This window comes from Portunus trituberculatus, chromosome 48, assembly GCF_017591435.1.
Source record: "Portunus trituberculatus isolate SZX2019 chromosome 48, ASM1759143v1, whole genome shotgun sequence".
Classification (NCBI taxonomy): domain Eukaryota; kingdom Metazoa; phylum Arthropoda; class Malacostraca; order Decapoda; family Portunidae; genus Portunus; species Portunus trituberculatus.
In genome coordinates, this window is record NC_059302.1 from 9,043,425 (window position 1) to 9,068,735 (window position 25,311).

Here is a 25,311-nt window from a genome sequence, read left to right on the forward strand (position 1 = left end):
TCAATAGAGGCGATGGTGGAAGTAGATATTGTTACCGTTTCTTATTGTTGTTTTTGTTACGGATGTTTTACTGAGGTTGTTAGTTTCTGTGTCAGTTTGTAGTAATTGTAGTAATAGTAGTAGTAGTAGTAGTAGTAACAGTGGTGATTGTAGTAAAGATGGTGGTGTACTCGTTGCAATTAACGCCACTATGGAACACTTCCACTTTCAAAACCTCGGAGTGAAATGTATTGATGACATAATCACGAGCGAGAGAGAGAGAGAGAGAGAGAGAGAGAGAGAGAGAGAGAGAGAGAGAGAGAGAGAGACAGACAGACAGACAAACAGAGAAACAGACAGAGACATAGAAAGATGGAGAGAGAGAGACAGACAAATAGAAAAACCAAAACAGAAAGACAAATAAGCTACACCCAAACACCCTCTGAACACAACACCTCACCACCACCATGTACACTAATCACACCCATTTCGTGAAGTTCTTCTCCGGGTTATCTTTCAGGACGTTTTATTCCTCTTCCGGTGCATCCCATCCCTCTTTATATCCATCCCGTCACGTGCCCTGCGGTGGATCCTTTGCTTTGTAGATGCGTTCGCCTTCACGTGCTGGAGGAGGAGGGTACAAACACACCGGCTTTGTACTTTATCTTATACAGGGACGATTAGGGATTGAGAGAATAGAGGAGGGGAGAGAGGGTCAGCTTGCAAAGGTGATCGGGGAGGGAGGTTGAAAGAGGATGAAAGGAGGTTAAAAGGAGGTGTCAAGACGAAGCCAAAGCCGCATGAGATAAGAAAAAGACGAGCAGTACCCTGAAGGCGCGCACACACAAGAGCTTCGGGAAGGGAGGTAAATAGGGTGAGGGGAAGCAAGAAAAGGTAGAAACACGAGGCAAACAAGGAAGGAGGAAGCGGGAGAGGTGACAGCGGGAAGGCAGGGAGCGTGAAGTGAAACAGAGTGAAGGGAACAAGGTGGTGGTGGTGGTGATGGTGGAGGTGGAGGTGGAAAACGAAGGCACAAATAATAGAATGGAGGAAAGCATGAAGGGATAGAGGCAAAAGAAAAAAGGATGGAAGCACGTACAGTAGGAGACAAGAGAGAGAGAGAGAGAGAGAGAGAGAGAGAGAGAGAGAGAGAGAGAGGGGGGGAGGAGGAGGGAAAGGAGGAGGAAGAGGAGCATGAAGGGAGAGGAGGGAGGGAGGAAGGGAGGGGCAGCCATTGATTACCTGTCCACCTGGCGGCGCAACAAGACACCACAACGCCCTCCCTCCACCTCTGTCCCTCCAAGCATTGTCCGCCCGTCTCTCCGTCCACCTGCCTGCCCCCTCTATCCGTCTGTCTGTCTGTCTGTGTGTGTCTGTGTGTGTGTCGGCTTTTCAGTCTAAACCCTTGTCTCCTGTCGCTGTCTTTTGGTCTTTTGTTTCGAGTTTCCCTCTTCTTATTAACTTACTTTGCTATTTATCATGCATTGGTGTGTGTGTGTGTGTGTGTGTGTGTGTGTGTGTGTGTGTGTGTGTGTGTGTGTGTGTGTGTGTGTGTGTGTGTCATTTAAAAAGGATCTTCACCATTTCCTCTCCGTTCGTTTTTTTTTCTCAATTTTTTTCTTTGACCTTATCATCTGTTCAGTCTGGTAGTAACGTAACTCTCTTGAACTTTTCTTTCTTCCTTTTTCTTTCCTTTATTTTCTCTCCTTTTTTTTCTCGCTATACGCCCTTCTGATTTTGATGATGAATTTATTAGCTTTTTCTCCTTCCTTCCTTCCTTCCTTCCTTCCTTCTCCTTCCTTCCTTCCTTCCTTCCTTCCTTCCTTCCTTCCTTCCTTCCTTCCTTCCTTCCTTCCTTCCTTCCTTCCTTCCTTTCCTCCTCCCTTCCTTCCTTCCTTCTTTCCTTTTACTCTTACTTAAATATCACTCACTTAATATACCGTGTGTGTGTGTGTGTGTGTGTGTGTGTGTGTGTGTGTGTGTGTGTGTGTGTGTGTGTGTGTGTGTGTGTGTGTGTGTGTGTCCGTCTGTCTATATCCAGTCAGTATCCTAAGTATTGAGGTAAATTTCCGTCCTTTCTGTGTTCTGCGACCTTGCCCTGTCCGTCTGCCCGTCTGTGTGTCTGTGTGTCTGTGTTGTTCTGCCTCGTCTGGTTCGCCCTTACACCTTTAATATTGTGCATCTATTTCCAGCCGCGATTTTTTTTCTCTCTCTCTCTCTCTCTCTCTCTCTCTCTCTCTCTCTCTCTCTCTCTCTCTCTCTCTCTCTCTCTCTCTCTCTCTCTCTCTCTCTCTCTCTCTCTCTCTCTCTCTCTCTCTCTCTCTCTCTCTCTCTCCTCTCTATCCTGTCTGCCTGTCTATATCTGTGTTTTTATCTATCTATATTTGCATGTCAATCTACCAGTCTGTTTTCATGACTCTGTTCCTCCATTTTTGTGTAAGATTTCTGTCTCTTTTTGTATCTCTTCTCTGGTGTCCTTGTCTTTCTGTTCATCCATCCTTAATCTGTCTGTTTGTCTGTCTGTCTGTTTGTGTTACGTCTTCCTGTTAGTCTGTTTGTATGCCTTCTGTCGTCTGTCCTTTTATGTCTTCCTAACTGCTTTTCTGTCTTATTTGTTTGTCTGTGTGTGTTTGTTATGAGGTGTGTGTGTGAGGGGGATGGGGGATAGGTAGGTAAGGAAGAGGATTATTTTACACACATCAGTTCGCTTCCAAGTGTTTGTGTTATCATTCTAATTGCCTCCGAGTCTCATACGATGTGGACTGATTGTTATAGTTTGCCCTACGTTTCTGTGCCAGGGTACAATCTCTCTCTCTCTCTCTCTCTCTCTCTCTCTCTCTCTCTCTCTCTCTCTCTCTCTCTCTCTCTCTCTCTCTCTCTCTCTCTCTCTCAGGGCTTGTACCAATGATCCATTTATGTAAAGATATATTGAAAAATGGCTTAAGGGGAGACTGTAGGAGATTTGCACGAAAATAATCAGTAATCACAGAGAGAGAGAGAGAGAGAGAGAGAGAGAGAGAGAGAGAGAGAGAGAGGGTGAGGCATACAGACAAAGAGAGACAGAGAGACACGGAGACGGGGAAAGGGAGAGGTGTTGTAGAGAGTGTGCCACAGGGAATGGTTAAAGGGAAAGGGGACACGTAAGGGCCGTCAGCCAAGAGGTCCACAGGGAGAGAGGTGCCACGGAGGGCCAACTTTCGGGTGCCAGTGACATGATTGGTGAGGCGTATCTTCTTTAAGACGCTTTATGAAGGGAGGAGGAAGGAGGGACGGAGGGAGGAAAAGGCGGCGAGAAATGACGGTGAGAAAAGAGAGAGGGGAAAGACAAGGAAGGAACAGAAGGATGAAAATGAGGAAAGGGAAAAAAAATTCTATAATGCAAAGGACGTGAGGGAGTTGGAGAAAAAGGATACGTTAACGGTGAGGAAATTTCGACAGCAACGAAACTGATGAAGGAATTAAAAACGAAGTAAATATTGTGCTGAAACTGTGAATAATATTTTTTTTTACCTTATAGTCTTAAGCTTCCCTATTCTTATGAACTGGGGCCCTATCTTGTCCTCACTCACTAATACTCCCTTCTTTCTCCTTCTTTCGGTTATCAAGAGTCACCACAGCGGATCAGCCCTTCCAACACAGTCGGTCCTCTGTTCCTTTCTCAGTCACACCCATTACAAACATGTCTTCTTTCACTGCACCCATAAACCTTCTCTTAGATCTTTCTTCCTCTGCCTTCGTTCACTGCATCCATAAACTCTTACATCTTCCTCTTTTTCTCCTCCAGGTCCATCTACACCATCTTCCCTCCACCCGCCACACACACACACACACACACACTCTCTCTCTCTCTCTCTCTCTCTCTCTCTCTCTCTCTCTCTCTCTCTCTCTCTCTCTCTCTCTCTCTCTCTCTCTCTCTCTCTCTCTCTCTCTCTCTCTCTCTCTCTCTCTCTCTCTCTCTCTCTCTCTCTCTCTCTGACTCGTCCAACCCACGCCACAGTCTGTTTCCTGTTATCATTCTAATGTTGAAATGTTCCTCTTCATAACAGTCTCCCATCTAGGAATTCTTCACTTCTGTACATCCCACGAACCCTTACAATCCTCACAAGACGTTCCTCTCAGCCCTCCCGCAGCCTCCTCCGGCCCATACTAAGCAAGTCTCTCTCTCTCTCTCTCTCTCTCTCTCTCTCTCTCTCTTGGGTGTACCAGATCTTGTACCGGCGCTGTTGTTGTTGTTGTTGTTGTTGTTGTTGTTGTGGTGGTGGTGGTGGTGGTGGTGGTGGTGTTGTTGTTGGTGGTGGTGGTGGTGGTGGTGGTGGTGGTGGTGGTGGTGGTGGTGGTGGTGGTGGTGGTGGTGGTGGTGGTGGTGGTGGTGGTGGTGGTGGTGGTGGTGGTTCAAGGACGATACTAAGTTATGTGTTATTGATTTTGTTCATTCTTTCTATTTTTTTTTTTTTTTTTTTATGAATGCGGATGTTTGTAATCGATGCCTTGTTCAGATTCATTGTTTTTTCTTATGTACATCAATAACCCCTCTCTCTCTCTCTCTCTCTCTCTCTCTCTCTCTCTCTCTCTCTCTCTCTCTCTCTCTCTCTCTCTCTCTCTCTCTCTCTCTCTCTCTCTCTCTCTCTCTCTCAGCACCAGCTTGACGCAATACTGTGGTGCACACTTAATGCATCCCCACACTTCACACCTCCTGTCATTTACAACATCTGCCACCACACATGCTTTCCCCGCCCCTCCACCACCACATACCACATCACACCACACCACACCACACCACACACCTATCCTTGTAGTAACATCTGCCTCATGATACTTTCTATAATAACATCTGGTAAACTATATTTCCTTCATACCCAAAACAGCAACACACGTCATGTAAATAGATGACGTTCACTACTACCCACACACACACACACACACACACACACACACACACACACACACACACACACACACACACACACACACACACACACACACACACACACACACACACACACACACGTAACCTCACACTCCTCGTCACACTTCACACACACACTCAAATCACACCCACCACATGACATCTAACACGAAACATCACTTCAGTCTCTCCCTGATGTTTCTTCTCCCCGCAGTCCCGACCCACACTTCCCTCCGAGTTGTGGTGTCATTGAGGCGCCTACACAGTGACGGTATCGCTTTCCTTCCCCTTACAGGTTGTGGTAGACCTGAGCGCGGCGCCCCTAGATGATGAACCAGACTGGCACTACCTCTCCTCCCACGACGACGCCCTCCCGTCCCACATGGTAAGTACATTCCGCGTCCTCCTGTCATCTTCCATTCCTTCCGTCCCCCCTCCCATCACCCCTGCCTGTGCATGCCGCCATCTCGCACATCCACGTCCCAGCTCCTCTACAGCCGCAGCCACGCACTAGGATAAGGCCTCGTAGTCGCAAAACATGCACGCAACTTGGTCCCTCGTCCCGACCTACTCATACTGACACGCTATAGATCTGCCCTTGCCACACACGGAGCCAGGTTGTTCAGGCGGCACCTCTACTTCGTTCAGTCTTCAAGTTAGCTGTCCAGTCTCGATCAACCTCTCCACTTCTGTCTGCTCTCAGCCTCCTGTTCTCACTCTCTGTCCGTCTGAAACATTTCCTGTACATCCAGTAGCCGTGCTGTCTCCCCGGCGAAGGTCTCTCACTCTGATTGTCTTGGCGAATTAATGGAATAACTACACCCGATGACCACCTTGTTCCTCTCCTTACATCTACTGTAGCCTCCACACACTCTCCCTCAGCCTGCGTGCTGCTGCCTTGTCCTCACCAGCACTAAAGGATGAAGCCACGGGGGAAGCCTAAACGTTTTCTCGTGGGAGGAAATATTTCAACCTAAGACATCACCGCTGCCGCCCACTCACCCGCTCACCAACCCACCCACCCACCCAGCCACCCCCAGCCCCCGATTCCTGCATACATTCACACCAGACAAAAATAGTGTGCACACATTTCCAAAATACAGTCTGAGACCCCAGATATGACGCCCAAACCCCGGTGAGCCGAAGGAAACACACGCAGAGCAAATGCTGGTTATGAGAAGTGCTGGAGGTGGTGGTGGTGGTGGTGATGGTGGTAGTGGTAGTGGTAGTGGGAAAGGTGTTTTTATGTGTAGCTTGTGGAGTTGGCGTTGGTTGTTGAGGAGTGGAAGGAGTGTTGGTGAGTGTAATATGTTGTGGTGTTGCGGTATTACGTTGGCCGTGGTGTTGGTGTTGGTGGTAGTGGTATGTTCATTGATTATTGATGTTTGGGAATGGTGTGTGTGTGTGTGTGTGTGTGTGTGTGTGTGTGTGTGTGTGTGTGTGTGTGTGTGTGTGTGTTAGTGTGAGTGTGTGAGTGTGAGTGAGAATTTACCTATTCACAGCTGGAATATTAACACCCTGTATGTATGTATGTATGTATGTTATTAATGCCCACGCTGTGTTTGATCAGGACAGTTAGACTAATTATTGCTATCTGTTCCTTTATCTACTATTATTTTCCTTTTTTTTTATTTGTTTGTTTATTTATTCTTTTTTTGTTTTTGTTTACCCGAGTCACTTTTGAGTTCATAAATTTGCTTTGCTTGCAACACCACCACCACCACCACCACCACTTGTTTCCCGCAGCTATCAATACTTTCTGTGTTTATGAAGCTGCTGCAAATAATCTCTACATCATTTCTAAGCATCTTTCCATTTCCTGCAAGTGTGTGTAATTCACCTCGGTCGTCTGCTGGTCACCCAGCCAGTCTTCCCATTACGGAACGAGCTCAGAGCTCATAGACCGATCTTCGGGTAGGACTGAGACCACAACACACTCCACACACCGGGAAAGCGAGGCCACAACCCCTCCAGTTACATCCCGTACCTATTTACTGCTAGGTGAACAGGGGCCACACATTAAGAGGCTTGCCCATTTGCCTCGCCGCTTACCGGGATTCGAACTCGGCCCTCTCGATTGTGAGTCAAGCGTGCTAACCACTACACTACGCGGTGTGTGTGTGTGTGTGTGTGTGTGTGTGTGTGTGTGTGTGTGTGTGTGTTGGGACATTCAGTGGTGATAGTGGTGATGATGGTGAGGGTGGCAGCAGACTGTCACGGCGTCACATTCTTATCTCACACCATCTCGTTTTCATTTCCCTGTGTCCTCCACCCTTATACACCCTTGTTCTCTCTCTCTCTCTCTCTCTCTCTCTCTCTCTCTCTCTCTCTCTCTCTCTCTCTCTCTCTCTCTCACCACATCAATTTCTCCTTCCTTTCTCTCCCTCCTTCTTCCCCCTCCCCGCCCCCACATTCACCATTCTCTCTCCTTCTCGCATTCCTTTCAACACACTCGATTACTAATTAACAGTTAATTATAGAAAAATGAGATGCCAATTATCTTGTCGTCTGAGGAAAATTTGGACGAGGAAAAGTTAGTGTTGGTATCACGCTATTCTGTGTGTGTGTGTGTGTGTGTGTGTGTGTGTGTGTGTGTGTGTGTGTGTGTGTGTGTGTGTGTGTGTGTGTCTAAGAAAAATATATATAAATGGCTAATCTATATACTAGTGTTGTTGTTATTGATAATGATGTTGTTGTTGTTGATGGTGGTCGTGGTGGTGGTGGCGGAAGTGGTGGTGATGGTGCTTAGGAATGTTAGTACTTGAAGTAGTGATAGTGGTTGTGGTGGTGGTTGTTTCAGTTCCTTTGACACTGGTTGTACTGGTTGTTGTGGTGGTGGTGGTGATGGTGATGGTGGTGGTAGTGGTAGTGAAAAATATAGTTGCTGCAATGGTCTTACTGTAGCGTTGATAGTGATGATGATAGTAACACTAGTGGTGATTGTGACGGTGGTGATTACAATGAAAGTGATGATAGTGGTAGTAGTGGTAGCTAACATAGTGTCACACTGATAGTGGAAGTGGTGGTGGAGGCGGTAGTGGCGGGAGCAGCAGCAGCAGCAGCAGGAGGAAGGAAGGTGGCGGCAGCGGGTCGGTGGTGGTGGTGGTGGTGGTGGTAGTGGTGCAGCGGCTGCTCCGTGAGGCAGCGACAGTGTGTGGACCTTTAAGAAGTATGGCGTGTGCGGCGGCGGCTTCCCCTCACCCCCCCCCCACCCCTCTTCGCCTCCTAACCCCGCCCCCGATCTGCACACACACACACACACACACACACACACACACACACACACACACACACACACATCATTAACATACATAAATACTTATTCATGTTTCTATCATGACATTGCCTTTCACCTTCTCCCTCGCACCTTCCTCTCCTCCTCCTCCTCTCCTCCTTTTCCTCCTACTCCCCCTCCTCCACCACCTCTTCCTCTTCTTCCTTTATTAGTACCTCCGCCATCACCGCCACCGCCTTCTCCTCGGCCCCTCTCCACAAAAAAAAAAAAAGTTGTAGGCACTGGACGTTATCAGCTGTTGTTATCAGCGAGTCTTTTGGAGCGACGTGTAGGGGATGGTGGCTGCAGGAGACGCCCCATCCTGACGCCACTCACGCTGGCCTTTATTTCGCCTCCTTCCCCTCCCTTCCTTCCTTCCTCCTCCTCCTCCTCCTCCTCCTCCTCCTCCTCCTCCTCCTCCTCCTCCTCCTCCTCCTCCTCCTGCACCTTCAGTTCACCTCATACTTAACGATAGTTTAAGTCCAATCGATCTCAGACGTGAAATTGGGAGTGTGTGTGTGTGTGTGTGTGTGTGTGTGTGTGTGTGTGTGTGTGTGTGTGTAATTCACCTCGGTTGCCTGCTGGTCACCCAGCCAGTCTTCCCCATTACGGAGCGAGCTCAGAGCTCATAGACCGATCTTCGGATAGGACTGAGACCACAACACACTCCACACACCGGGAAAGCGAGACCACAACCCCTCGAGTTACATCCCATGCCTTATTTATTGCTAGGTGAACAGGGTCCACACATTAGGAGGCTTGCCCATTTGCCTCGCCGCTCCGAGACTCGAACCCGGCCCTCTCGATTGTGAGTCGAGCGTGCTAACCACTACACTACGCGGTGTGTGTGTGTGTGTGTGTGTGTGTGTGTGTGTGTGTGTGTGTGTGTGTGTGTGTGTGTGTGTGTTTATACACCTAATATTGGTAATAAGTCTCCATTCCCAGCATTATCACCAACATTATCATCATCATCATCATCATCATCATCATCATCATCACAGCCGTTCCTAACACAGCTGCGTGAGTGCACGAGTCTCATTAGTCACTACAAGATGAAACTTTTAAATTTTTTCCCTTTGTATTATTAATTTAGTCTTTCCTTTCCTTGTTTTTATTTTTCAGTTTTTTGCCTTTTTTTCCTTCTTTTCGTGTGTCTTGCTTCACAATTATTCTCTCTATTTATTAATATTTTTCGTAACATTTACCATCTTCACTACTTTATTTTTTTCCAACCTGCATTTTTTTTATTCGTTTTTCTTATATATTTTTTTTACTCTGCCCTTTTCATTTCTTCATCTAACCGAAATTTTATTTTCACCCTTTTCCTTCTCTTCTTGTGCTTTTTATCACTCCTCTTTCTACAGTCCCTCAACTGCCTCAGGGAGAGGAGATCACAAACCTGTCCAATTTCAAGTAGTACACGTCTCACTTGAACTGTCTTCAGCGTTCTCACTCAATGATAAATTCTCTGCTTTACTTATAACCTGTCAATTGTCAGGCCTTGTAAGGAGACAGTTAGATCAAAGGACATGAGAACGAGGAAAAAAACTCTACACGCAGTGGAAGTTGTATTTGGGGTCATTGGACTCACTTGAGGCACGATCCAGTGTTGCATGTAATGGAAATCCATCCCTGAGCCAAGGGACGCCAACGAAGACTCTGAGGTGCAGAAAAATATTCTCAACTTATTGCTTGTTTATTAGACCAGTTGTGTGTAATGGCGTGACTCACTGAGGGATTATAACTATTGTTTCCCATATAATAAGCAAATTTGATAATTTGAGTCGACACTTCAATACAAGAGGGACTGTAGTCTGATCCAATCCTCTTTTCAGTGATATGTGGTGCCTTGTCATAATACCAATAAAAAGCTTAAATAAAACTAAACTTGTACTTTACATGAGTGAATAAAAATGCATATCGAACAAACATGAGCACTGATGATTATTCGAGTTTTGATCGCGACTGTGCTTATGGATGTGACTGGAATAAACTAAACGTAATAGTTATTGCGGAGTCTCAGTCACTCATGCGCTGTTAAGAAAAACTAGGCAAATTTATGGACGAGAACGAGAGGTGCACTGGTATACACCACATGCAACATATAAAAACCACCACGTGATCACTAACGTACTAACATCTCACAGCACCCATTACGTTCTATACCTAATTTTGGCTTACGACTATATAGAAAAAAAGCAAGGAAGGAAGAAAGGCAAGAAGGAAACCCAGAAGGATGTGAGACTGTAGAGGTAAGAATGGAATGATAGAAAACATAGAGAACTGCAATGGGGAACAAGTCAATAGTCTACCCTCGGTCGAGAAAGAAGTAGCAGTTTTCTTCTCGCCACCTGGCCGTCGGGAGAGTCGAGAGCTGGTAGTGAGCAAAGGAAACAGAAGAAGAGGTGGCGTTAGGGATGAGAAAGGCGGAAAGGGAAGAGTAGTTGTTGTGTGTTGCCAGTGTTATGTTGCTATGGTTAGATGCATCACAGCAGTCAGCAAAATGAATGAGAAATAAATAAGTAAACACGTTACTAAGAAAAGGGAGTAGAAGGAAGGAAAGATAGGGAGAATGAAGATATATATGGTGTGAGAAATAAAGACCTGAGAAAAGGAAATAAAATGGGAGAAGATGATGATGATGATAATGAGGACAACTACGAATAGGGAATATGACGAAAGAAAATAAAGGGAAGACAGTGATGAGGACGAGCAGGAGGAAAAAGGTGAATAAGGAAAGGAATGAAAGGGGAAGAACACAGGTGAGACTGGTGGAAATGATAAAAAGGAAAAGACAAAAAAAAAGATAAAGGACAGAAGGAAGAGAAAAAATAAGAGAGAAAGCGGGAAGGATAATGAGGAGGAAGAAAACGAAGAATAACAAACAGGGAGGAAGAAAAGAACGGTGGAAAAATAAATAGCAAGGAGTAAAAGCACACCGAATTAAGGGATAAAAACGGAAAAGTGGCAGACATAAAGCCAAAAAGAAAAAGAACAGGAAAAAAAAATACAAGAAAAGCCGATGAAAAACTAAGAATGATATGGATGGAGAGGAAATTAATTTTTTTTGGAAGAGAGAAGGGCACATTATTGGGAGAGAGAGAGAGAGAGAGAGAGAGAGAGAGAGAGAGAGAGAGAGAGAGAGAGAGAGAGAGAGAGAGAGAGAGAGAGAGGGAGGTAAGGTTGGATTAACAGGTGAAGAAAAGGAGAGGATGGAATAATTAGATTCGGAAGACAGATAATTAAGAAATGGTTTTGGTGAAGGTAAAAAAAAAAAAATAAATAAATAAAAAACAAGAAAAAGTGATATATTGGTGATGATAGTGACTTGGTAATGAAGATGACTGCATGATGATAGTGGTAATGATGGTGGTGATGGTGCAGTAGTAGTAGTAGTAGTAGTAGTAGTAGTAGTAGTAGTAGTAGCAGCAGTGGTAGAAGTGGAAGTACTGATGAGATTTGATAGTGATGGTAGTGGTAGGCATGGGCAACGGTGGTGGTGGTGATGATAGGTGTAGTACGTAGTAGGCATGGTGGTGGTGGTGGTGGTGGTGATGGTGGTGATAGTGGTGGCGTACAGCTGCACTCTGAGGTCTAGGGATCGATATCGTCTCCTCTCCAGCTACAACCCACGGTCCAGCTACATTCAGTCGAGGGTTGCTTACTGGGCGACACTCCGGGGGGTGCGGCTCACCAGGCGGAAGACGACGAGGAGGAGGAGGAGGAGGAGGAGGAGGAAAAGGAGCAACATAAGGAAGGAAAAGGAGGAGGAAAAGTTGGAAAAGGAGTAGGAGGATGAGAAAGAGGAGCGAAAGGAAGGAGATGTAGGATTAGGAGTAGGGAAGAAGTATGGGTAGTAATAGTAGGGAAAAGATTATGAGGAGGAGGAGGAGGAGGAGGAAAAGGAGCAACATAAGAAAGGAAAGGAAGGAGGAGAAAGAATAGCATAAGAAAGGAGGAGTAGGAATTGGAGTTAGAGGATGAGGAGAAAGAGAAGGAGGAGCAGAGGGAAGAAGAAGTAGGATTAGGAGAAGGGAAGAAGTACGAGTAGTAATAGTAAAGAGAGGAGTATAAGGAGGAGGAGGAGGAAATGAGCACTGCGGAGGATTGGCTGAGAAAGATCTGAGGCGGTGGGCGTGAAGGGACAGTAAACAGAAACATCCTGCGCGACAAGGCATCCTGACTGGCCGACAAGCTGCTGTCTGTGCCTCACTCATGTACTACCTTCCTTCTTTCCTTCGTATATTGTTGGGCGGTGATAGCATAGGGCGATAAGTTTACTCCCCTTCTTGTCCTATCCACAGAATATCAATCCTACTCCGTCCATCTTTATCCTTCTCACTTCGTTCCTCCTTCTCCTCTTAACCTCTTCAGTACCATGACGCGTTTTCATGTTTATTCTGCTTACTATTAGGTGATTTTGTACAGCTTCAGATACTTTTGTTGGGATAAGAATAGTGAAGACTTTGGCCATTAATCTTCTGACTTCCATAGACCTTCCTAATCTAAACGAAATCGTCCAGTCATACGCAAAGATCAAGGTAAAAATGTGTTCCAGTACTGAAGGAGTTAATTTTCTTAGTTTCACTCTCTCCGTTCTCCACGGGTTTACTTTCACCTTCACTCATCTCCCAGGGCCCTCTCCTCTCACTAAGGCTGTTCATTCATCCTCCCTCATCTCCTCTAATTTACCCCCAAGTAATTCAACTCTCCTTTTATAATCTAATACTATTCCTTCATTATTTTTCCTCCTTTTCTTTTATTCTTACTTCCTTCTCTCGTATTTACAATTAAAGGAATAACTGTCCTTTATCTGGCCTCCTTCCTTACTGGGCCTTATGTCTTGCCTTGCAGTATTCTTCTTAGAAACTTTTTTTTTTCTTCTCTTTATCCTTCCTTTCTTCTTTTATCACTTACCCTGCAGTGTATTCCTCTTCTTGCCTCTCCGTATTCTCCATCCTTCCTTCCTTCCTTCTTTCCTTCTTTTATCTTATGACTCTCTTCCTCCCTTTGTTTCTTACCCCCCATTTTTTTTTTTTTCTACCAGTCTCTTCCTTCTCCTCCTATTTCTTCTCTCCTCTCGTTAACTGCTTCCCTTTTCCTTCCTTCATTTTGCATCTTACTCTATAGTGCTTTCATCAAATCCTCTCTTCCTTTATTTTATTCTTCCTTCTTTTCTTCCTTCCTTCCTTCTTTCTTTTTTCTTTCCTTTCCTTCCGTTTCCTTTCCTTTCGTTCCTTTCCTATCCTTCCTTTCTGCCTTCCTTCCATCCTTTTTTCCTTCCTTATATTTTTATTTTACAATATAACCTACTTACTCTCTCCTTTCCTTTATTCCTTCTTCCTTCCTTCCTTCCTTCCATTCATTTTTTTTTTTACAATTTAACCTATTAACCCTCGCCTCCTTTCTTTTATCCCTTCTTTTCTTCCTTATCTCCTTTCTTCCTTCTTTTACCATTTACCTAGTAGTGTTCCTCTCCCCCTTATGTCTCCTTCTCTGGGGGGCGGAGCGCGAAGGAAGGAGGATGGGAGGGGGAGGAGGCGGTGGATGCGGTACATAATTTGTCACAGGGGGGATGGGATGGGGTGGGAGGACTCGGGATCACTCGGGCAACCTTATCTCTCCCAGGGAAACACTCACCGAGGGCCGGGCGTGAGTCAGTCTGCTGGAAGAAATAGTTCCCTTGGCATGGGTCCAGGGGCAAGGGTAAGGCTGGCGGGCAAGACTGGTGTCAGGGATAAGTTGGCTTCCCTCCAGCTTCTCTCTCCCCTTCCAATTCCCCCCAGTTCCCTCCTCCTCCTCCTCCTCCTCCTCCTCCTCCTCCTCTTCCTCTTCCTCTTCCTCTTCCTCTTCCTCTTCCTCCTCCTCCTCCTCCTCCTCCTCCTCCTCCTCCTCCTCCTCCTCCTCCTCCTCCTCCTCCTCCTCCTCAATACCCCTTTAAGACCTTAACTTCCACCCTCGCTTCTCATCCCCCGTGTTCTCCTACCTCTTCCTCCCTCCCCCACCCACAGTGCTTATCCTGAATTGTGACGTCATCCAGCCTCCATGCCGACAACAGCTTTCCCTTCCCTTCTTCCTTCTCTCCTTCCTTTCCTCCTCCCCTCCTCCCTCCCTCCCTCCCTCCTTCCTTCCTTCCTTCCTTCCTTCCTTCCTTCTTTCTTTTCTTCCTTCCTTTCTTTCTTTCTTTCTTTGTAACCTTCCTCTTTTCTTCATTTTTTACCCTTTCTTTGTTTTCACTTAGTTTGCCATTGATATTCTGCAAAGGAAGAGTATTCTGTTATTCATTGCATAGTTCAAGGCATTATTTTCCCCCTAAATGTATAGCACATCATCTCTCACACTGCACACTGCACTTCATGGTAGAATGAAGTCCTTGCCACTCATACATGCACAACACTCTGCCAGCACTTGCCAGGCGGCAGTGGAGTCTTGAGTACAAACCAAACAGATGACCATTCAAGAATATCATCTGCACTTGGGCGAGTCATCTGAATTCTCGTGTTTCTCCCTCCCCCTCCCCGCCTCCACTTGGCCCCTCCAGCGTCGCGGGATATACGTGGACACAGAGTCCGCCTCCACCATCGCCTCCACCGACCACTTGTCTCCGCCCTCCACCACCTCCCGTCTGAGCGAGTCTGACATTAGTGACCTGGAGGACAATCTGCAGCGGGACAGACGGACAGACGGAACATCCATCAGCAGCGTGGGGTCCTCCTCCAGGTGAGTGTAGGTGGCCCTTCCCCCCACCCCACCCACCCTCCATCCCTCCCACCCTCCCTTGTGATCTGCTAGAGCACCCGACCCTCCTCCCTCGTCTCCTTTCCCATGTCTTCGTCCTCGTTATTGTACTCCTCCTCCTCCTCCTCCTCCTCCTCCTCCTCCTCCTCCTCCTCCTCCTCCTCCTCCTCCTCCTCCTCCTCCTCCTCCTCCTCCTCCTCCTCCTCCTCCTCCTCCTCCTCCTCCTCCTCCTCCTCCTCCTCCTCCTCCTCCTCCTCCTCCTCCTCCTCCTCCTCCTCCTCCTCCTTCTCCTCCTCCTCCTCCTCCTCCTCCTCCTCCTCCTCCTCCTCCTCCTCCTCGTCCCACTCCTCATCCTCCTCCTCCATTTGGTGCCCGTCCTCCATCCTGAGTTACTTGTGGTAGATGTTGGATTAGTTTTTCGTAGTTTTCATAACCGCATAGCCCAGCAGTGCACACTGTAGCCACCTGCCAGCCCGTCGCCACCTGTATGGACTGGCTGAGCACACTAGATCAGTGTGTTGACTAGCCCAGCGTGCACTGTAGCCCACGCTAGCCCCGGTGTAGCGTGGACAGCCCAGCCATGCACACTGGACCCTGTGCCAGCGGTGCACACGGTGTAGGCGGGGCTGAGGGCGACGCGGCGTAGGTAAGGTAGAGTAGTGTAGTAACGTAGTGTGTGGTTGCAGTCCGCCTCCCGAGGACCGCCAGCTGGGATCGGGGGCGGAACATCTGCCGAGGCGGGACACTGCGTCTCCCACGGGCCGCCGCCTCACAACCACCGTGCATAGCCGCGGGGACTTGAGGTACCGCGCTAAGGACCTCACCCTGCCGGCTTACAGCAGCAACCCTCGCTCCCGCAGCCATTCCGCCGCCCCAACGGACTCTCCGTCGCTGCACATGTCGCGCTCTCGCAGCAAGTCTCCCCGCCGCGTCACTGAGCCCGGTAGCCGCTCCCTCTCCCCTCCCGAGGCCAGGTAACACCAGCACCCGCCCTCCCGCACCTCACTCTCACCTGCCCTGCCTCCACGCTCTCACCTCTAGCTACCTTAACCTCCCTCGTCTCTCAGTCGCAAATTTCTGATTCTTTCGTCTGACTTACTTTCCAACTCTTGGCTCTTCGGCGAGTCCAGTGACACAATTCCCATCTTCCACAGGCCGGGTTACAGCGGGGGTTCCAGGATGACTTCCCGCAGCGCTACCGCCACCCCGACAGGCTCCCCCAAGAAGAGACAGCTGCCCCCTATTCCTACTCATCAGTTATCCTCCAGGGACAAGGTAACGCAGGTACGGTGTCGGTAATACCCACCCACCCTCTGCCCTCCTGTTGTATTTGTTGTGATTGTGAACTCTCTCTCTCTCTCTCTCTCTCTCTCTCTCTCTCTCTCTCTCTCTCTCTCTCTCTCTCTCTCTCTCTCTCTCTCTCTCTCTCTCTCTCTCTCTCTCTCTCTCTCTCTCTCTCTCTCTCTCTCTCTCTCTCTCTCTCTCTCTCTCTCTAAAGTCATTGTATCCTAGTCAAAGTACGAATTCTACTTCTTAGTCATAACGTTATCCTCAGAGTCTACAGCACCTTTCTCTTTTGCGGTTATGGGATGTTATGAAATGGCTTTTTGTACAAAATTCATATGTGTGTGTGTGTGTGTGTGTGTGTGTGTGTGTGTGTGTGTGTGTGTGTGTGTGTGTAATTTACCACGGTCGCCTGCTGGTCACCCAGCCAGTCTTCCCCATTACCAAGCGAGCTCAGAGCTCATAGACCGATCTTCGGGTAGGACTGAGACCACAACACACTCCACACACCGGGAAAGCGAGGCCGCAACCCCTCGAGTTACATCCCGTACCTATTTACTGCTAGGTGAACAGGGGCTACACATTAAGAGGCTTGCCTATTTGCCTCGCCGCACCGGGATTCGAACCCGGGCCTTTTCGGTTTTGAGCCGAGCGTGCTAACCACTATGGGATGTTATGAAATGGCTTTTTGTACAAAATTCATGTGTGTGCGTGTGTGTGTGTGTGTGTGTGTGTGTGTGTGTGTGTGTGTGTGTGTGTGTGTGTGTGTGTGTGTGTGTGTGTGTGTGTGCTGAATCTCCGTTGTCAGCATCTCTACGTGGCAAGATCGTCATCAATATCTATGGACTCAGCACAGGTCTTCTGTTAGTTGGGTTTTCTTTGAGCAAATGTTTCTCCTGAGCTGTGATGATTCAGAATTGTTGATTGTCTCTGCCATATGAAGTGTGTCTTGACATTTCTACCGACGTGGTATGGTTGCTTTGTACACACACACACACACACACACACACACACACACACACACACACACACACACACACACACACACACACACACACACACACACACACACACACACACACACACACACACACACACACACACACACACACACACACACACACACACACGATATTTGTCGATGATGATTATACTTTAACTTTTGAGATAGAAGATTTAAAACAGCGATAGGAAAGACAACCAAACGTTTTGAATCAGTCAAGCGGAAATAGCAAGAGCAGAGATCCTTGTCATGCATGTTAGTGAATTGGTGATAGCTTGTCAATAACGCCATAAATTTCTTTTGCCACAGCCTGATATTCCTAGTTGCTCCCGCGATTTAATAATTTCCTTATAGACAAACAAATCAGTTAATCATCAACCGTACTCCTCGTTTCTTTCTCGGTGCGTCCAGTGAACCGCGCCGTGAGATGAGATCAACATGTTGCTTTATCCTCCCTCGTCAGACTCGGCAGATGACTTAAATTTAATCATATGAGTGTGTGGTGTTGAATTTAGTACATGGCCACGTGTTGGATAGTCTACGAATAATGAGGAATGTTTGCTTTTCTTTGATCCTTCGCTCAAGCTGCTAAAGTACGATGAGATTCGCAGTGTTAGGTACTCTTACTGTGGATGAGTTGTTACCTCTCATACCTGCATTATTGTTAGGATACATGTCTTAGCCAGAATGTCAATGCCTAGGCTACACAAAACTTGACTCTAAACTCAGACTTATCATTAATCAGTGTGTGTGTGTGTGTGTGTGTGTGTGTGTGTGTGTGTGTGTGTGTGTGTGTGTGTGTGTGTGTGTGTGTGCGAGTGCGTGCGTGTGATAAACTTTCGAAACTAAAACTAAGTAATCATTATCCCAATAGCCTGTTTTCCTTTTTTTATGGTCATTATGTAATGTGCCCACCACTAACATACAATTTCTTTCACCGACTGTATTGGCTTCATCTGCTTTCCCTCGACAGGAGCTAGAGGACAGGACTCGCCAGATGAAGGCGAAAATGATGCAGATTCAAGCCTACAGGTCAACCGGTTCACACCTGTACTCCGGCCACTCCGACACCGAACTGCGTATGTATGACAGGTAAGTAAAGTGAGGAGGAGTGAAGTGCAGGCATGGCGAAGAACAGAATAATGATGAAAAATAAACGCTCACATTGAGGAGGAGGAGGAGGAGGAGGAAGAGGAGGAGGAAGAGGAAGAGGAAGAGGAAGAGGAGGAGGAGGAGGAGGAGGAGGAGGAGGAGGAGGAGGAGGAGGAGGAGGAGGAGGAGGACGCTTCTGTTGCTGGGAAAGACTTCACTCTGCATCATGTAAAACCAGAAGTTGTGATCAAGTAGGCCAGACTAGAGAGAACCTTCTTGGTTGAAAAGTAAGCTACGAGTAAATTCAACTTAACTTGGAGTATTTATAGCACTTTTGTATCTAGATTTTTACAGTAATCTTTTTTATCTTTTCCTTTCTTTCCTTTTCTTTCTTTCGTGTGGCTAGAAATACCGTACTGACCCTGCTACTCGGCCCCCTACCCCTCCCCAGGTACTCCCAGGGGCGCGGGGTGCTGGTGTCCCCCGAGCGTGATCCGGATAGAGACTTTGGCGACTCTGCCAGTGACATTGAGAGTGTCGTAAGTGCCTTCTCCACTCAGAGCGAGAGGCCCCGAGGCTCCACGAAGCTCAGGTGAGAAGCCTTTACCTACTCCTTGCTTGCTCTATCTTAGTCTCTCTCTCTCTCTCTCTCTCTCTCTCTCTCTCTCTCTCTCTCTCTCTCTCTCTCTCTCTCTCTCTCTCTCTCTCTCTCTCTCTCTCTCTCTCTCTCTCTCTCTCTCTCTCTCTCTCTCTCTCTCTCTCTCTCTCTTCTCTCTCTCTCTCTCTCTATTTGAATTTTTTCTTTTCACTTCAACATTTAAAACTGAGGATTATTGCCCTTCTCAGTCATTTTATTTAGCTGATTTTCTTGTATTCATGTTCATTACTGTCTCTCTCTTTGCGTTTCCTCTCTAGTCCTATTAGGCCACCATTCACCTTTCAATATTCCTCCTCCTCCTCCTCCTCCTCCTCCTCCTCCTCCTCCTCCTCCTCCTCCTCTTCCTCTTCCTCTCCTCTCGTCTCTCCTCTCATCTCCTCCCCTCTCCCTCTCCCTCTCCCTCTTCCTCCTCCATGTGAGCGTTTATTTTTTATCATTATTCTGTTCTTCGCCATGCCTGCACTTCACTCCTCCTCCTCCTCCTCCTCCTCCTCCTCCTCCTCCTCCTCCTCCTCCTCCTCCTCCTTCTCCTCCTCCTCTTCCTCCTACCTCTACGTCCGTCTTAACACTGATGCCAAGCATTTCTTACGAGTTTAAGGAATAACATTTTAATGTATGAAATAGTTTCAAATTTTTAGGTGACTCAGTGTGTGTGTGTGTGTGTGTGTGTGTGTGTGTGTGTGTGTGTGTGTGTGTGCGCACGCATGCGTGAGATGATAAGGTGAGATTTTGAGTGTAGGCTGGAGGGAAAAGGGAGTATGCTCAGCATAATGCAGTTAGCGAATCGTAAGACAGATGAGTCTTGCAGTAGTTCATAATGTAGTTTGTAAGAATATTTAGATTTATTTGATAAGAATAACTACCTAGATTTGTGTGAGGTAGCTAGGGTGGCATTGGTTTAATGATGTTGAATATTGGTAACCAAAATGTTGCCAAGGAAAAACTGAGACAGGAAAGAGGAGACTAAATCCTAAGACAGTACGTCATATCACACGTGTCAGTGGTAGGATGTCTTACCTTTCTTTCTGTCATCCTGAAACACTGCTGGAATGTTTTGTCTTATATTTTCCATGATATTTGTTTCATTTCATTGTTTATCTCCAACCTCTACTTCTGCATAAATTATTATATTTTCAACATTCTTACTTTTTTAAGCCCTCCTCTTCCCACCAGGTCAACTAATTCGTTGTTCCTTTCTCTCTTTTTCTTCTCTTACCTAACCCATTCCTTCCCCATGAGCAGTAGGCGGCACCTGAGTAGCTTGAAGAGCCACACTCATGGCTATGACGCCACCCTAGACCCGCCCTCCCTGCTGACCGACGTGACGCGAGACATTTCTCCCCACGGGCGGGAGCCGTCGTGCAGCCTTCTGGACGTGAGCCTCCGCCCCCCTAGCCCCATTCAACCCCGACCCCCTCACCTCCGCCGTTCTCTTTCCATGGGTGTGGGCGCAGGTGTCTCCCGGAGCGCGCCGCACCTGGCCGCGCGTCCCCGTCAGCACCCACAGCCACGCCCCCTCATGCGTTGCAACACGGAGGCCAGCGTGGCTCCTCCGCCACGACCCCGCCACCGCCTGCAGAAAAGCCAAAGCCTTGGCGAGAATGACCGGCGATGGGAAGTTCGCCAGGATGCTGACTACTTTCCTGAGGCGTGGGAATTTTCTAATCGCGCTCGCTCGAAGTCCCTAACCCGTGACGATTTTTCTCTTCGGCCGCCCCCTAGAAAAACGGTAACGTATGAAGACGAGGTGTTACGAGAACGGTTGCAGGAGCCTCCCCCCTTCTCCAGAAGCTCACTATCTCTTGATAAATCAGTGCCTTATGAGTCTGACTTAGTGGTAAGGGAACACGCGCAGGACCCTTATGTGCGAAAGTCTCGGGCAGTCCCTGACGGGTACACGCAGGTGTCTCAAGAGCAGCAACAGCAAAAGCAGCAAAAACAGCAGCAGCCTCCTGATGCTGCCAGGGGTCTGTACCGGCGGCGCAGTTCCGTCCGCCTTGCAGACAGCCATAGTGCAGGAACCTATTACGGGTATGATTCAGACTATAGTGGAGCAGAAACAGAAGTGTTCCTTCCAGACCGCTCTCTTGATCGCTCCTTTAGTCTGGAGCAAGTGGACCAGCGGAGCTCCGAGTTGGAGTTCACCTCTGGGGATGAGCGGCACCCAACAGGACCAGCAGATCTTCCCCACCACTCATTATTGGCAATGCAGGAAGGTTGCAGCCAAACGCTTCCAAGAGCTCGACGAGCCTCCACTGGACCTTCACGTAGAGTCATGATGAGAGCAAACACCGAGAGCGCCTTGTTGAAAGGCCCTAGTAGAGACCTACGCGAGCAGATTAGCTGGAAACCGTCCAGAGGAGAACAGGAACGGATGTATGGTATTTCTCGTGAGCACAGCTTAGGAGAAGGCTCCTCAGGCGAAAGAAGGCAGCCCCTTGAGGCAGTGAGAGGGATACATTCTAGTCCAGCCCTGTCACGAGTCCTCGATGGGAGTATGCCACAAGATAAATATGAGTCATGTAGTTCAGATGACGTGTTTATTCCTATTGAGCAGCGTAGGCATGGCTTGGTTCAGTCTGAAGGTGACCGAGACAGTCGACCTGATGACTCATATGATGGCCCACCAGTGGAAGGCCGACGGTATCACTACACATCCCTCCCACAAGACCAAGCCAGAGCCAGGGACCACGAAGACACACGGCTCCATCATGGCAGCTTGGGGGAGGACAGACGCCCTTTGGATCCTCAAGTTCTCCCAGAAGGTGGCAGGTATCTTGAACATGATGAGAGAGATGAAAGCAGATACTTGGAACAAACCCCTAGGGATGAAGGCAGGTACCTCGAGCATGATCCGAGAGATGAGTCAAGTTACCGTAGACATGGGTCGAGAGAGGAGGTAAGGTTTCGTGAACACGATCCTCAAGATGAGATGAGATATCATGACCACAGCTCAAAGGAAGAGGTTAGAGGTCGGGAGCACAGTTCTCGGGAAGACATCAGATACAGAGAACACAGCTCTCGCGATGAAACAAGACATGTGAAGCCCAGCCTCAGAGGTGAAGCTATATTTAGAGAACATGATCCTAGAGATGAAGCCAGGTATCGAGAACATGATCCTCGGGACGAAGCCAGATTTCGAGACCACGATCTCCGAGACGAAGCCAGGTACCGAGAACACGCTTCTAGGGAAGACCTTAAACATAGAAAACATGGTCGAAAGGTCGAGGCTCGATATGTTGAACATCCCAGGGATGAGGGTAGATTCCGAGAGCTTGAGGTGCGGGAAGAAGCACGATATCGAGAACATGGTTCGAGAGATGACCCCAGATACCAGGAGTATCCCCCAAGGGAAGAAATAAGATTCCAAGAACCTCTACCTAGAGAAGAAAGTGGTTTCCGAGAAGTGGAGGTAGGAGTGGAACCCACCTACAGAGATCATGATCCAAGAGTTGAAGGAAGATTCCAGGATATGAGGGAGGAGGAGAGGTATCGAGATGACAGAAAGGATGAAGACAGGTATCGTGAATCAGACAGTAGAATGGATAGCAGATACCAAGGCACCGATGAGGGGAGATACCCTGAGGACATGAGAGACAGAGGGGAAAGAAGGTTCAGGGACCAAGACCCTAGAATTGATGATAGGTACCAAGGCCCTCGAGAAGAAACCAGGTATCGTGAGCAACCTTATCCAGAAAGCTCTACTGGAGCCAGACCAAGACGTCCTGAGAGAGAGAGAGCAGGGACGATATTCCAAGGGATGAGAGATACAGACAAGGAAGTCTTGATCAAGAAAGATACAGAGAAATGCCTTTAGAAAAGGAGCGGTTCAGGGAACAAGAAGATGTGAGATACAGGGATGCTGGTGCTATGGAACGAGAAAGATATAAAGAGTATGGAGCTGTAGAAAGAGACAGATATAAAAGATGGAGTTCTGTAACAGAGGATAAGTATAGAGAGAGCTTGGAGATGGGAGACAGAGACTACCGCGCTGCAACACTTGAAAAAGACCGATTTCGAAGTTGTGTTTCTTTGGACCAGGATAGGTTTAGGGATCAGGGACGCGATCCATACCGGGATGGTAGTGAGGGACCGGAGCGAGGGTATAAAGGGCAGGCGGAGGACAGAAAGCACTACGGTAGCCGGAGGGACCTCAGAGACAGGAGGCTGTACGATGATCATGGCGGGGAATCGTATGAAGGGGAGGATCGCAGGTTCAGAGATATGCACCACCCCAGTTACGATCCCACCTTTCCCTACCATGACCCGAGGCGACCACCTGACCACCGACGTGACGCTGCTTCTCACCCGCACCATACCTCGCACCCTCACGACCTCGCTCATGCACACCTCACTAATACCCCTCACACCCATCCCTACGCCGCCCACGAGACCCGTGCTGCAGACCCGTCCTATAATGTAGCCGATCCCCTACCCCACCACCATCCCCTCGACACAGACCCTTTGGAAGGCGAGATCCCGGACACAGACAGACCCCTGACCCCCCGAGTTCGCCACAGTTCCTCAGTTAGTATTAATGAGCACCCTGAGTACTTTGAATTTGACGCCAATAGTCCCCCTAGTACGGAGCCTCGCGCAGATGCTGATGTAGACCCTTCTTCTAATCCTGCTAGTGAGTTTAGCCACCGGACCACCACCCCCTTCGGGCCAACGGGGGTGAGCATCGGCGGGGCCAGCAAGCGCGGCCAGCTGGGCAGGAGCCGCTCCACCAGCGAGGTCCCAGAGACGGAAAAAGCTGGTATGTTGACCCGCCTGGCATGCCCGACTCCGCTGCCCTCCCCCACAACCCCCAACCAGTCCTCATTAAACCCCCACGTGTTTTCTGTCCTCCCACTCTCCCCATTCCTCACAACAGGATGGGTGGGAGAGGGCTACACTCAGCCTCTGTCATGCCTCTGTCCGCCTTCGATGTTCTGCCTGTTCCATGAATGTCAGTCTCTCCTTCTCTCCCAACCCCTCCCATACCTCCCAGTGCTACCGACTGTCTCTGCCTGACGACTTACTCTCATTTTCTTTCATCTCAGCCCCTGCCTTTCCCCTCATCCCCCTCAAATAACACTTAAAGACTCTGCCCTATAATCTCGTAGTCTGCCTCTGTTTTGTTCCCCCATGCAACGAATGCATATATTTTTTTTTTTTACTTTTTTTTCTGATAAAATTACCTCAACTGCTCTGCTATAACGACTATGGTTATGATTTTTCATATACATTTATTTTACCATGTTATCTGGACTGGAATAGTGGAGTCATGCATGGGATAGTTGGTGTTAGTATGCCTTGTGTGCCGAATAGTCCAGGAGGTCGACTCTCGCTCTCATCATCTCACTCGTGCGCTCTCTGCTCTCCCTGACTCCCACTCCTTCCTTCTCCCGATCCTTCATCCCGCCTCACCCTCTTCCTGGTTCCCTCTCGACTCCTCCTTCCCTCGTCCTGCCCCTCCCTCGCATGCCGTCCAGAGGAGGAAGCACAGGGAGAAAATAAGGAAGCCGGAGAGAGTCAAGACCCAGGCGCTGCGGAGGAGGTGGAAGGGAAGCCAGAAGGTGGTGCCATCGCGAAGCAGGGCTGTGAGGAGGGCGAGGTGGTGGAGGAGGAGGAGGCGGAGGAGGCGTTGGAGGATGAGAAGGGAGAGGAGGAGGTAGAGGAGGTGGAGGAGGAGGAGGAGGTGGAGTGCCCTGAGGGAGAGTACAGCGCTGAGGGTTCCACCAGCCCTCAGGAGGCAGTCGCTGGGGGCTCCACTACAGGGCCTACCTTGGAGAGGATGGGTAAGCGAGGGCACATTGCTCCATCCCACCACCGCCACCACCACCACCACCACTGCTCCGCCACCACCACCTTCACCTGTTTGTTGCGTTGACCTGATCACTCCCACCATCACCACCACCACCTCTTCCACCGCCGCTGCTGTTGCTACTGCTGCTGCTCCTGCTGTTGCTACGATTAGCACGAATACTATTATCACCACACCACCATTCTCACCACTTATGTTGTAATGTTCACTGCATTACATTCTGTCATAGCTTTCTTCTTGTATCTCTTGCCATTCTAGATCACTACCATCTTGTTTCACCTCCACCTTTGCAATAACAACAACACTTACTACAATAATCCATACTGCAATAATACATCACTATTAGGGGAAACCTCACATAACACTGACCGCCACACTAACGCCACCACCAGCCACCACAATAATACTAGCTGCCACCACACTAACGCCACCACCAACCAACACACAAACATCACCCCCAGCCACCACACAAACACCACCCCCTGTCACTACACAAACACCACCCCCTGTCACTACACAAACACCACCAGCAACAACCACACTAACCAGCCACCGCAGTAACTCCACC

At 48.4% G+C, this 25,311-nt stretch overlaps 1 protein-coding gene across 13 annotated transcripts in view; it reads left to right on the forward strand.

The window, feature by feature from the left end:
• LOC123498571 (regulating synaptic membrane exocytosis protein 2-like) overlaps positions 1-25,311 on the forward strand; it is a 99,045-nt gene that overhangs the window by 63,684 nt on the left and 10,050 nt on the right. For 4 of the 13 annotated variants that reach the window (XM_045245790.1, XM_045245791.1, XM_045245794.1 and 1 more), the window contains exons 10-17: positions 5,181-5,270; positions 14,701-14,879; positions 15,584-15,871; positions 16,052-16,181; positions 18,158-18,276; positions 18,728-18,868; positions 23,569-23,693; positions 24,412-24,717. In XM_045245790.1, the coding sequence (XP_045101725.1) occupies positions 5,181-5,270; positions 14,701-14,879; positions 15,584-15,871; positions 16,052-16,181; positions 18,158-18,276; positions 18,728-18,868; positions 23,569-23,693; positions 24,412-24,717 (1,378 nt within the window). Of the gene's footprint in view, positions 1-5,180; positions 5,271-14,700; positions 14,880-15,583; positions 15,872-16,051; positions 16,182-18,157; positions 18,277-18,727; positions 18,869-20,176; positions 23,462-23,568; positions 23,694-24,411; positions 24,718-25,311 lie in introns of those variants that run through there. The other 9 variants (XR_006672724.1, XR_006672728.1, XR_006672731.1 and 6 more) reach the window with 7 other exon arrangements.